At 46.6% G+C, this 14,022-nt stretch overlaps 1 protein-coding gene and 1 long non-coding RNA gene across 5 annotated transcripts in view; one reads left to right on the plus strand and one right to left on the minus strand.

Annotated features, from left to right (window-relative positions):
- Positions 1-940: 940 nt before the first annotated feature.
- Positions 941-14,022, minus strand: part of Vcl (vinculin) — a 110,384-nt gene continuing 97,302 nt past the window's right edge. For 2 of the 4 annotated variants that reach the window (NM_001431401.1, NM_001107248.2), the window contains exons 17-21: positions 13,004-13,128; positions 10,935-11,120; positions 5,293-5,496; positions 4,768-4,872; positions 941-3,031 (exon numbers count right to left, since the gene is read on the minus strand). In NM_001431401.1, the coding sequence (NP_001418330.1) occupies positions 2,885-3,031; positions 4,768-4,872; positions 5,293-5,496; positions 10,935-11,120; positions 13,004-13,128 (767 nt within the window). In that variant the 3' untranslated portion in view covers positions 941-2,884. Of the gene's footprint in view, positions 3,032-4,763; positions 4,873-5,292; positions 5,497-7,342; positions 7,547-10,934; positions 11,121-13,003; positions 13,129-14,022 lie in introns of all 4 variants that reach the window. The other 2 variants (NM_001431399.1, NM_001431400.1) reach the window with 2 other exon arrangements.
- LOC148000667 (uncharacterized) lies at positions 2,226-6,696 on the plus strand. Its single transcript, XR_015638609.1, has 2 exons — positions 2,226-4,412; positions 4,452-6,696. It is a non-coding gene; the product is annotated as an uncharacterized LOC148000667 (long non-coding RNA).

A 14,022-nucleotide genomic window follows, 5' to 3' on the forward strand; every position in this document is an offset into this window, starting at 1 on the left:
TAGAGCAATCATAGCCATTCATCTTCTAAAGTATTCCCTTTCCGGTCACATGATAAAAATGCTCAAAGCTACCTTCCTTACCACTTCAGTATAGACCCAGAATACCCAGTCTTAAAAGGTTTTTCAAACATGAAGGTTAATCCAGCATATTCTCTTTTCCTGTTGTTATTAAGAAATCATAGTCCAAGAATAAATAAAACAAATACTTATTTTCTGTGTGAGGTAGCCACCCAATCCCCCACTGGAATTCAGCTGGTAGCTTAATGGTGCTACAGAAGAATCCTGGAAATAAGCTTGTCTTATTGTCCTTAAAAGCAACTGGTTTTTTTTTTTTTTTTAAAACCACAAACAAAAAAACAAAACTGCAGTGTCTGAGGTACACACCAGTAAGCACGGTGAACAGCAGTGGAGGAGGACTCAGGGACCTGTGAGTCCACTCAGCAGCCATGGAGCTGCCGTCCACTCCAAGTCAGTGTAATGTAAGTTCACCCTGCGGTAGTACTTAACCTTTTCATTTTCCTTCTTCAGGTCTAGAAAATTAGGCAAAAAGCAACTTTTTTGTTTTAGTCAGTATTTCCTCAAACAAGAGGGCTGTGTCCTCAAAGCTAGTTCTGCCTCACGGCCATAGCTATGTACTAGGGTCGTGAACAAACAAAAATGTCCCTCACATTTCACAGCTTCGGCTTCTGGAGGGATGGGGTGTTCTCTAATAGCTAAAATCTTCTAAAGTGAGGCCACTCTAGCCAGAGGTGCCCTACATTTGGCTGCTTTGCCCACTGGTAACTTGTGACCTCTCCTTCTACTGTATTAGAATACATTAGCCAGAATTGCTACCAAGATTGTCCTTTATCACACCGACCCGCTTATGTTCTACACTACTGTCTAACTCCTTTCTGGATTGGATAAAGTCGTTAGTAAAATAACCTCATTTAGAGCATTATTCATATAAATGTACTTTATTGTTTTAAACAGAACGAAAGAAGAGGCAGAAAACATTTGCATGTAAGTCCTAGCTTATAAATGTAGTTTTTAGTGGTGGCATCTCTAACACGTCGTTCAGGGACTGTTTCCTTTTGCCTCCTTGTACTGTGAGCACTGACACTTGAGAAAAGCACATCTGGCGGACATATGTCTCCAGAACTGGAAGAACTTGGAGAGCAAACATTTTTCTTAATTCCTCTAAGTAATCTTTAGTAAAACAAAAGATGATCTTTGGCATAGATTCATACTTTAAAGGCATTGATATGCATTTATATCAGGTAAGCAACTATACAGATCTGCTGAGAGCTTTCAAAAGAATCTGTTATCAGCTGAAAGGAAATAGGGGAAGCCTGAGTATTCAGGGTCAACTTAAGATTTGCAAGTTCAGTGTTGGGGTCAACATACTAGATGTGGGAAGAACATCCAGGAAGGTCTTAGTCCTGTATTCACCTGGTTCTTGATTTCTGGAAGAAGCATCCATGCGCTAGGAAATGCTTATACAGCCGAGGTAAATGCAAAAATGAGTAAAGTCACTTTTTCACTAACTTTGCCCAATAGGAAACATGCCTTTCTGATAAGTAGATACCATACTCTTTATTCTTGAATACTTTATATTGAGAGAAGGTTGTAGTTGGTTAAAAGCAACTGGGAACTATAACTTCCTACTGATTTTTCCCTAGCAGCACCAGAATTATATTCTGCAAATGCTATTCTCCCTTACATAGGAAATATCCTTCAGACAAAATTGCCTTTCCATTCAGTCTCTTAAGAGCTTAATTTTGAATGGACTTTTCAAAGTTACAAGCAAAGTCAAGTGTGGTGGTAGGAGCTAAGAGGCTGACACAAGTAGATGACTTGAATCCAGAAGTTCAAGACTAGCCTGGACAACATAGAGAGACCCAGTCTCAAAATTAAAAAAAAAAAAAAAAAAAAAGTGGGGGATGGAGAGATTGCAGACACACACACCTATGATCTTTAAAGTCTTGTTTAAGAAGCACATAGAGGAAGACTGCCCAAGCCTAGGATGATTTGGTTAAAAGTAAATGCAGCATTTCAGCTCAGAAATTAAAAAAGAAAGTAAAAGCTAAGGATGAATGCTAAGGCCTCAGCACAGACCTCTACTGGCAGTGACAAGCATAGAAAACCTGGGAGTGGCCCCACTGGGAGGATGGGCAGGATCACACCCAGCTACTCTGCCCCCTCAGTGGCAGAGAGCACCAGTGTGTTTACATGATGGTTACCTTGGCAACCAAGCAAGGCAGGATGTGAGAAGGGAAGTTTCCATAACACATACTAGTGAGGGGCATGGTAAAGACAGAAGAGTGATTTCCTCCTAACAGTGAAAGTTGGTTTTCCATTGTGCGGAACTAGGAATACATGGGGAGAAAGTGGGAAATGGATCCAGGCTGTGCAAGCTGGAACTCCCCAGAGACCACCTTTTCCTGCAGCAGTGATGCACAGCCCAGGGAAGATGGGCAGGGTCAGCAGCAAAGGGGAAACCCAAAATCACTTTGGAAGCACAGTTATTTACTGACTCGCCTCAGTTCTAGGTCTCGAGAGCCTAAAGGGGGGAAAGGCAGCCAGTGAACCATAAACACAGAGAGAAATGTCCCAGGGCAGAGCAGGGCTTCCTGCTAGTGTTCACGCTTATTCTGAGCTTATGTAAAATCCTTGGGAGAGTGCACAGAGTAACTGAAAGTACAGGGTTTGTAGAGAGACACTTCAAAGTGTCCATGACAAGAGTATAAATGTTTTTTCTATGTGAAGAGGCCCCATTCCTTTCTGGTGTGTGAAACCAGGGATTGATTTTCCACCCCTGGCAACTCTGAATGGCTTCTGAAGCTCAAGATGGTCACCTCCTCATTAGCAGAGGTCTGTGTACCAGCCAGGTCTGACCAGGTGCCTACTGGTACCAGGGAGTCTTTCTGACCCAGCGCAGAGTAAATCCGGCGTCTGTTCGAATCTTGATTGAAGCAGCTTCGGCCTCTCGCACAGTCTCTTTCACAGACTGCATGAGGTTCTGGGCATTATGAACCAGCATCTCTGTGGCCTGCAGGAGAGGAGCCCTGTTACCATAGCCTCCAATGCAGAGCTGCCTGCAAGCTGCCATGAAGCCAGGAGTGGGCTGCAGCTGACCCCTGCACCGGACCCCCTCCATCTCCGCTGGCTTAACTACACAAACAGGGCAATGTTTATACGATTTGACTTGTACACCAGTAACTGCACTGTGTCTCTGTATGGCTGGCAGCATGTACTCACTCCTGGTTTTCAGAGGCGCTGTTCTTTCAGGACTCTGCTATGTCCTCTACCTACAACACTTTTCTTCCAAGTAAGCCAGGCTCCCCCTCCAGCATTCTTCAGATCTTAGGGAACCATACATTAAATAACACACCACTAAACTCTTAGCACTTTACTTGAAGTTACTGTTTTTCTTCATAAAATCCATCACTAACAATGGAGTGCTGTATATTATACCTAGATTGCTTGGGGTGGGTTTTGTTCTCTTAGTTGGCGTTGGGTTCTGGGGAGACGGTAGTGTGGTTCCAATTATCTGTCTGTCTTTAAGCTCCACAGGGCAGAGATTTTTGTTGGCTTTTTCACTGCTCTCTATTTAGTACAGGGGGCATTTCATAAACAATGAATGGAAATGATCAACCCAGTCAACCCTTAACACAGGACTAGAGGATGGGAATAGCTGGCTGGCTGCCCACACCCAGACAACCCAATCATTCAGTTAAATCACTCAATCGGGTTTATTTGTTAGATGTACAGTGTTCTGCCTGCATGTATGCCTACAGGTCAACCCATGGAAGAACAGCCAAGTGCTCTTAACCTCTGAGCCACCTCTCCAGCCCAACTCAATCATTCCTTAGGGCAGCAGGTCTAACTGGCTGTAAGTTGTAGATCTTTTGAGGATTTAAGGAAGGCCATGGGGTTGGAGGGCCGGGGGGTCCATGTCACATGAGTGAAACATATGCATAAAGTTCAGAGGACTCTGGGAGAAGTACCTAGAGTCTAAGCTCCAAACATCGGTCCTCTTCCTTCTTAGGAAGGAAGGGTCTCAGGAAAGGCTGACTTCGACCCTTGCCAGCCTAACTCACACAACAGTCAGGTTCCAGCTCAAGACTCTTCACTTGTGTCCTGAGTTTGCTCCAATCTACCACACTGTTTCTACTTCTTTTTTTTTTTTTAATTTAATGGAACACATAGTCCCAACACGCATTTTGTTAAATAATTAAGTTGATATGATTTAGCATGGATCTTAGTCTTGCCCTTCCTTTCCCACCTTCTCCTATTGGCAAAAGACACCCTGCCAAAGAAAGCAACCCAGTGCCCAACTCTGCTTACAAACTATGGACGTTAGGGATTTTGAAGATGCCCCCGGGTGGAGATGGGAACTGCTGATTAAAGCAACTGTAGTGTAAACATCAGTGGGGCAGCAGGAAGCCTCTCCTCCCTGTAAACATCAGTGGAGCAGCAGGAAGCATCTCCTCCCTGGTTCCTCAGGTACCCATAGCCTCTGTAGAGCAGAGCAGTCAGTCCACCTAACGGGGATTCATTGTCTCTCTCATTTTAACCTTTAAAATAATGATGGCCTCTGTAGGCAATGCTGCCAAGGTGTACTCTCTACCATGAGATCAGGAGTGTAACTCAGAGGAGGGCCCACCAGAGGGGAGAGAAGGAAGAGAGGGCTGCTGACTCTCAGTTCAGAGGTCAGTTTGTCCTAAAACTGAAAGGAGGCAGCAAGGAAGCCTGAGGTAGAGAACCCAGCGCAGCGGCACTTACCTGCTCAGACTCCTCGTCACTGATGTTGGTCCGGCCCAGCATGGTGGCCTTCACTGTGGACAGGATTTTGAGCTGGGTGCTTATAGTTGGGATTCGCTCACAGACCTAAAGAGAAAGTTTCATTGGATGTTTGTTGGTTCTCTAGCCCACAAGCTCCTTGGAGGCAGACATACCCAACATTTCCAGTGGATGCATGCAGGAAGTATTAATAAAAAGGCAGCATAAATACACTTGTTTTTATCCCCAGCATCAGTCCTGACCATTTGGTTCAATGCTACTGGGTTAGGAAATAAAACTTTATATCCACACTGCCCTTGCTGCCGCTGCTTTCCCTTCTTGAGTGCCCCTTCCTATTCACCCACTTCCCTCTGCTTTTCCCTCACATCCATCACTCATGCTTCCCACTCAGGTGCTGACTCTTCCCTCCCTCCCCACTCTCGTTCTCTCCTCTCATCCTCCCTGCGCCCCCCGGTCCCATCCCTCCACCCCACTCTCCCCCCACACACAGCCTACTTTCCCAAGTACCTGTAAGAGATTGGTTCTAATCCGCTTATCTGTGCACTGCTTGGCAACCTCCTTGGCCAACCTCGTCACCTCATCAGAGGCCTTGGCGATATCCTTGGCACACTGAATAAGTGCCCGCTTGGTACCACTGCCCCCTCTTACCAGCCGAGACATCTCCGCCATCAGCAGAGCCATGCGCTTGGCTGCTGCGATGATGTCATTGCCCTGGAGAAAAGCAAAGCAGCATGAGCTCTGCCCACACACCAGCCATGTGAGGGAAGGTAGAAGACCAGGAGGAGGCTGCTGCTCTAGCAGCCCTCTGGGAGGCTAGGAAGGGGAAGAATACTGTTGGGGAACTAGAAAGCACTGGAGACAGGAGAGACAGACAGGGCACTTGCCCAGGATTCAGTGAGAATATCTGAGTAAAAGGAAGGACCCAGATATTAGTCTAAAAGGGTAACTTGGTGCCCCAGGCACAGCACTGGACAGGCACTTGAGCATCTCCAGGTTAATTGTGTCAATAACAGGGCTAGAGCCAAGGAGCCACTCACACAGGCACTTTCACTTTATAACAGGGGAGAAAGCAGGGGAGGTGGCCAGAGGGGGGGAGCACAGAGGAGGCTTTCCAGATGCTGAAAGCGCCCTCCACACTTGTAAACAGCGGCCAAGCGCTCAGCTTCACTAGAACAGGAAGTGATTCTCAGCCTAAGTGAGAAACACAGGAGAGCTGGGTGTTCTCTCATCTACACTACTGTGCCCTCGACTGCCTTTGGACCTGCGCAGCCTGAAAGGCACACTATTTTAATCACTCCACATTTCAAAGGTTACAAATCAATTGTTCTGTCCCATCACCTGCGTGAAGCCTCCAGTTAAGGAACGTTCCCCCTAGGAGGGTGCTGAGGGAGATCAAATAAATAAACCTGAGTCAGGCTTATTAATGGCAGTTTATCTGAAATTTGGTATCTGGTTCACTTAAAACTCTCATGGATTATAAATAAGGAAATATTTAAGCAATTTATATTCTTAACTAAAGTTACAGCAACTACAGTGTTAAAACTACCCAAATGGCCAGGCCCCACTCATTTTCCCCTCATGCTCTGAATTCAATTGCTATACAATGCAGTGAGGCACACACAAACCAAGCCACTCGGGGTTCTCTTGCAAAAGCTCCGAGAGCACCATGAACTGCGCATCAGTGTTTTTAAGGCACATAATGTCTCGGGAAATAAACTGAGGCAGAGAACATGGGTTTGGGAGGAAGTCACAGGAGAGGCATGTGTTAGATGAAGCCCTCTGGATCAACTTCCAGTGTAGACCTGAGGTAATTTAGGATTACATGACATTGTTAGAAGACACACAGTGCCAGAGTTAGTTATTACCCACCATCTTCAGGCTTTTTCTTGCAACATGCCATCTTTAAGGAGGGAAAAAAAAAAAAAAGATAACCACTTCTACACCTCAACTCTCCCAATGAACCCAAGGCTCTGTCACCTAGCTGATGGCCTTGAGCTTTCCCTGTGGCCACTTCCAATGCCTGAGAAAGCAGTCCGTGAAACCCCTTCCCTGTGGACTCCCATGAGGGCCAGCATCTGTCACACAGCCAGGTGCAGGCAGCAAGCAGTCCTCCTGATGCTGCCAAAGCTGCTTCTCGTCCTCATCGACTGCTGGGCCGTCAGTGAGGTCAGTGGGGGCCAAGCAAAGCTCAGTGGTCAAGCTAGGGAACTTGTTGCAGTCCCCAATGGCTCCTGAACTAGAAGTCACGGACAAATGCATCTCCAGCCTCCCAGGGAGTTCACAGCTCCAGTAATGGCCAAAAAAAATGGGAAGGAAACAAATTCTTTGGAAAGTGACCCCACTTCTCTCTATTCCACAAACATGAATGCAGTTCAGTCGGGCATCAGCAAACCTATCAAACTTGTGAAGCCAGGCCTAACAACAAGGTGCAGACAGACAGTTGCCCGCCCGGCTCAGACTCACAGGACCCGCACAGATAATGAGTGATGCAAGGTGTCAAGGCTGCACATGGCCGGATGCATTCGGAGCAGCCCCCAACTGGGGCACCCATCAGTACCTTACTAGACCACTTGGTAGCTTCCCGGTGCAAGGACTGAGCCGCGGCCAGAATGGGCTGGTTGACCGGCTGATTAGCTGGCACTAACAGCAGCTCAGGTTCTGAATCGTCTTCCATGTCAGAGGGGAAAGGGAACCCAACAGCATCAGCCGCATCTGCCTCAGCTACAACTCCTATACCCACCTGAGCGGCTGGGAGACCCGGCTTTGTCGATGGCGGGAAGGGTGAGAAACAGGGATAGTGTTAGTAAGAACAACAGGACTCGGGAAATGGAGCTTCAGCTGGTTTAGTTACCAAAGCTTGCCTGGGGTGGGAAAGAAAATGGCGTGCTCTCCGGGAGCCATGGGAACCAAGGTTCAAAGACAGGGACTCAGCCTCCAGCCTAAGTCTCCTTGACAGAAGTGGAGAAATTTGCTCTAGCAAAAGGTCTGCATAGAGGGCAGGTACTTTATCCTTGCTGCTGAAGTTAAACTTGACCAGAATCGCATGTTTCGGGAGCCAAACAACCCAGTAGCCATTACCTTAAAAAGAGTCCCGAGGAGAAAATAAACAGTCATGTAAGCTGTTTGAAGAGAAAAACAGCATCCTCCTAAATCGGTACTCACTATTCCATCTTCCGGGACCCAGCTCTGAGACTCACTGTCTCCTTCAGGATTAGAAGTTCCAGATTAGAAATGCTATGTCAAAGGTAACAGGTAGTAGACCAGGAGACAGAAAACTCAATGTAATGGTGCATGAAGAAGTTTACCAAATTCCCTAACCACTCAGCGACCTATAGGGGCCTGGAGAAGACACTCATCTAGTTCCTATAGCAGTGAAAACACTGTATCTCGAACTGTCTTCCTCTTTGAAACTGCCTTCAGGGACAAAGCTCCCACAGAATCTTACTGCAGCAACGGAAAGCTCCACCTTGTGAGCACAGCCTAGCTCTCCCTTGTGAGCACAGCCTAGCTCTCCCTTGTGAGCACAGCCTAGCTCTCCCTTGTGAGCACAGCCTAGCTCTCCCTTGTGAGCACAGCCTAGCTCTCCCTTGTGAGCACAGCCTAGCTCTCCCTTGTGAGCACAGCCTAGCTCTCCCTTGTGAGCACAGCCTAGCTCTCCCTTGTGAGCACAGCCTAGCTCTCCCTTGTGAGCACAGCCTAGCTCTCCCTTGTGAGCACAGCCTAGCTCTCCCTTGTGAGCACAGCCTAGCTCTCCCTTGTGAGCACAGCCTAGCTCTCCCTTGTGAGCACAGCCTAGCTCTCCCTTGTGAGCACAGCCTAGCTCTCCCTTGTGAGCACAGCCTAGCTCTCCCTTGTGAGCACAGCCTAGCTCTCCCTTGTTGACACAGCTTCCCACCCCAACCTCAGCTCACAGTACACAGATCAGGTAACAGGCGGACTAGGCAAGTAAGTGAGGCCAAGCTCAGAGGAGCCTCATGTGAACCCAAACGGTTGCTTATGAAGAACAGGGACCAAGACGAAAGTGAGGTTTCTACCAAAGACAGGAATCCTAGGGGTTTGGGAAGATAGAGAGAACAGATGCTAAAAACAAGCTGGAATAAAAAGAACGGGAATTGCTTTAATGAAAGGGAGCCATTTATAAAAAAGACTGGTGAAGAAAGGTTGCTTACACCAAGAATCTGTAACCAGGAGGAAATGAGTGTTTACGTGGAGTTTTATTTAAGGTTCCTAAAAGTTTTATCCTAACAATAATCCAAAGGCAGAAGCAGGAAGACCAGGTTGGAGAGCAATGAGTCATGAGACTCTCTAGAGAGACACAAAAACTTTTGAATTAGCAATAGAAATTCTGGGGGGCTAGAAAGATAGCTCAGTGGTTAAAAGCATTAACTACTCTTCTCCAGGACCTGGATTCAATTCCCAGCATCCCCATGATGGTTCACAACCATCTCTAACTCCAATTCCAGGGGATCTGACACCTTCTGGCTTCCATGGGCATTGTACACATGTGGTACACAGATATGCATGCAGGCAAAATACACATATAAAATAAAATCTTAAAAATAAAAATAAAAATAAATCTCAAACAAATAAAATAGTGTTTTATCCTAAACACAAAGCCCACCTCAAAAGAGTGGCAATGAAGTTGGCAGACACAGGGCCAACAAGGAGGGGTTAGGTTACCACCAATCCTTCAACCTAAACTGCCTCAACCAAGGGTCCTCCCCATTCCCTGAAGGAAGGACCAGTTGGCTGCTGCTAAGGTTCAGAGTAACAAGCTTCACAAGGTCAGTGTGACAGATACAAACACTTATTTCTTCCCGACCCGTTCCTAGCTCTCAGTTCCTAGCTTTGTACAACTCAGAACCCAGTGAACTCATGAAATCAGAGCTGGCCAGGACCTGTGAACACACTGGGCATAGTGGGGCAAGTATATGGGTCAATGCTGTCTGACCCTCCATATTCCTAAGATGTTTCCTAAGAGTTTCCTAAGATGAGCAGGCTTATTATAATTACATTTTCTGTGGGGGAAATCGACCCTATTGTCACCCATGCTCCATTCACAGCAGGACTGAGCTACGGGAACTTGGGAGTGTGAGAGACACCACTATCAATAATTCCACAGGTCAGATCCAACACCAGCAAGGCTTCCCTGCCTAGGAACCTGGGCTCCCGCTAAGTCACTGGATTAAAAACAAAGGCCACACTTGACAGTGCTGGCACTTGCCTTTAATCCCAGCACTCAGGAAAAGCAGCAGATGGGTCTCTTGAGTTCCAGGCCAGCCTGGTCTACAGACTGAGTTCTAGGATAGCTAGAGCCACACAAAGAAACCATGTCTTGAAAAAACAACAAACAACAAACAAAAAAACAGAAAGAACAAACCAAGGTCAATTTCTCAGCCTGAAGAAAAAAAAAAATACAACAAAACAAGATGGTTATTTTCTCTGGGAAGTACATTCAGTTGAAGATTTAAAAATAAAAGAATCTAGTGGGAATGCAAGCTAGAGTTCTGGTGCATTACAAACTGCGCTAAGAAGCACAGCCTCACTGGCAGATGAGCAACAGGGCTTCGCTCTAAGCAGGAGAAACAACTACTCATTTCGAGTGCTGGGAAGCAGGTAGGATGTGATCATGGGGTAGGACTGTTTACATCCAGATCTCTGCCCCAGGAATGTTTAGACTTTTAATTCGCTGAGTTGAATGAACACAACTGGAGCTGTCTTGAGTAGAGAGGGAGCTCAAGATGATTCTGAGAAAGAACAAAGCGCACTGCTTCTGCGCTGCCAATCTACCTGCTTCTTAGCGCAAGAACAGAAGGAACCGCACGCATTCCACCTCACAGACCCACAGAAGGAACTTCCACAACGGAGGTTTATCCAACAATGACAAACACTTTCTAAAAAGACCCAAGAAGTCAGGACAGCTGACCCTCTACTGGACAGACGGGAGAAACGTCTTTAGCCACAGACACCCCAGCTTTACTTTTGCCCAGGGAAAGGCAAGCCATCAAACACTAGGACTTCTCCCTAGATCACTGGTAAAAAGAACACACTGCCCAAAACGAGGGAACTGAGCGAGAAGGGAGGTGGACACACCAACGCCCCTGGGAGAGAAGGCTCTCATCCCCAACAGGGAGAGCCTTGAGGCTTACCTTGCTAGACCACTTCCGAGCTTCATCGTGGAGCTGCCTGGCGGCCATCATCATCGGCTGGTTAATCACCTCCCCGGCTTTCTGCTCAGGGAACTCTTCATCCTTCTCTTCTGGTGGGGGTGGCCTGGGTGGAGGGACTTCACCCTCAGGCAGAGGTGGTTTGGGAGGAGCCAGCTCATCAGTTAGCTACAAATGTGAACAAAACAGGGTCCAAGTAAAGCCCTGGGAGCAACTACCAAAATCCAGTCTAGAAAGGACGCCCACACTGACTCCATGTAAGAACACCCACCAGAACCATGAAGGCATCTGTGCAGTATCATTAAAACAGTTTCCCTATCCATCCGTCCGTCCGTCGTCCATCCATCCATCCATCCATCCACCCACCTCTCCAACAAACCAGCAGCTATGTGTTGCTCATATCCCATGGGAGGCACACACAGCATTACCAGATCACAATCCCCAAAGCCCATCCCAGAGAATATGTGAGAGCTGGTTGTCAGGTGCAGTGGAGAGCCTCATTACAGAGTGACTTCCCACCATTGCCTCAGGTTCTACATCTGCCACGTGATCCCTGCGACCCTAACTCTAAATGCCATGACTCAAAGAAGCCACGTACCAGCCATCTCAGCAGCAAGAGCCTCACTGGAAAGAAACATTGGAAACTGGGAACCACCAATCCTACTTAGGTAGAGTAATTAACCAACCTGACTTCTTTTACTGACATGAAATAAGGAACCATACCAAAGGAAGTAGATATAATTATTGTCTTGATAAGCTATTCTTCAAATCAACATATTTCTAAACTATTACTTGGAGTAAATATCTGTATACAAGGTCATTACCGTTTTTGTTTCTAGGATTTATAACAAAAGATACTCCCCAACTAGCTTATTCTTTAATCATGGGAAAATACATTCATGGTACTTAGTGGGAAAGAATTATGAAAAGATTTGAGGGCCTAGAGAGATGGCTCAACAGTTAAGAGCACTTGTTGCTCCACCAGAAAATAGGGGTTCAAGTTCCCAGCACCCACGTGGCTGCTCATAACTATCTAAACTCCAGTTCCAGGGGACCTGACGCCCTCTTCTGGGTTCTGAGGGTACTAGGCATGCAAGCAGTGCAAAGCATCCATACACACAAAATAAAACTGTTTTAAAGATTCAAAATTAGAGTCTAATTTAAAAACACAGAAACAGTTCTTGGTCTGACAAGACAGAAGAGCATTTGCCATGCAAGCATGAAGACCCTAGTTTGATCCCCAACACCCAAGTAAAACACTCAGCATGGTCCAGCAATAGTGGTGCACACCTTTGATCCCTGTACTCAGGAGGTAGAGGGAGGTGGGTCTCTGTGAGTTCAAGGCCAGCCTGATCCACATAGTTAAGTTCCAGGAAAACCAGGATTATGTAGAGAAACCCTAACTCAAAAGACAAAACAAAACAAAGACAGCATCTATCTCAGCATGGTAGTACGTGCTTATAATCCCAGCACTGGGGAAGCAGAGACAAGCAAGGGCTCACTGGCCAAAACGACAAGTCTCATCCCAGTGAGACATCCTGGCTCCGAAGGACAATGCCTAGAGTTGACCTGTCTTCCACAAGAAAATGTACCTGTGTACACGCGCACGCACACACACACACACACACACACACACACACACACACACACACAATTTTTTAAATAATTTTTAAGAACAAATATTACTTTTGTTACTAAAAGAGAGTAAGTCAAGAACCTAACAAGCTTCTAATTCTGCAATTCTCCCCTTAGCAATTCTCACCACGCATACACAAACTATTTTACGACAAGTCACAGCTCATCAATTCAGCGCAACTGCACTTACCTCTCCTCCATCCTCACCCTGTCTGTCACACAGGCTAATTCTATGTAAGTGCACACACAAGCACTGATGTATGATTCCACTCAATTTAGGAGTAAAAATCAAGATGTGCCTCTAATTAATCACGTAAAAGCTTCGGAAGCCACCTAGAGACAGAGACTGCAGACCTGCCTCTCACACAGGCTGCCCCATGCTGCTCAGTTCTTCCCTTCTCTCTGCATTTACTTACACGTAGCTGTTCAAGGTCTGGTGGAGGAGGCGGGAAGTCAGGCTCCTGAGGTTGGAAGGCTTCTCTAACTTTGGCCACAGCTCCCAGGATCCGATATCCTGAGTCCAGGAAGCTCTTTTGCAGGCCTAAACACAAGACACTCATTTTCAGCTGGGTAGGTCAGCGCCCAGAGCACTGCCTGTCGAACAAAAGAACTGGTTCCCACTGGCAGGGTAGGATGTGGGGCTGCTAGGGGGAATCATGGGCAGTGTCACCGGAAAGGGAGGGAGGACAAGTCAGAGGCCTTGAGGAAGTATCACAGGCCAGCTGCTCCTACAGTGATGAGAATGCCTTCTGACTGGACAAGTAACAAGTACTTGGGAGAATGCTGGGTGTGAATACTAGGCTTGGACAGCACCCGTCACTTCTCTTATGATGGTGCGGTCATGAGATAGGTCTGTGGAGTGCAGAGCATGGCAGATGGCAGTTTCAGATTAGGTTCCTAACTCCCCGGAGTCCATCTCACCTTTCTCTCTGCGTCTGTGCTCTAGTTGGCATTCAGTGTGTTAACCCTTATCGTGGACTGCCAAACTATGAGAAACTCCAATTAGGAGATCAAATACATCCACCAGTGATGGTGGCCTGGGAATCTGAGGGAGAGTCTGCAGAGGCCAGAAGTGAGTCAGGCAGCCTAGATTCTCACTGATGAGATGGGAAATGCGGGTTTCCAAAGAGAAAGGAATACACATGATTCCCAGCCACTCAAGTGGATGAGATTATTAACTCCTTTGGTGGTACCGAAACTATGATCACAATGTAGCTGAAGAAAATTCAAATTCTCCCACATAGGGCCTAAGAGACCAAAGTTACTTGAAGTCCTCTAGATTTGACAAAAACAAAATTCTCTACAGAGAATTGTCATAATATGCAAGAAAAGTAAAAGAGAGTGATACCACCTTCATCAACTAAACAGTTGGCAGATAATTAGCATTTATTTTAAAGTTTCCAAAATTGTGACTATCAACAGGGAAAGCAAGCCA

The sequence above is a fragment of the Rattus norvegicus genome, chromosome 15 (assembly GCF_021556685.1).
Source record: "Rattus norvegicus strain SHRSP/BbbUtx chromosome 15, alternate assembly SHRSP_T2T, whole genome shotgun sequence".
Classification (NCBI taxonomy): Eukaryota; Metazoa; Chordata; class Mammalia; order Rodentia; family Muridae; genus Rattus; species Rattus norvegicus.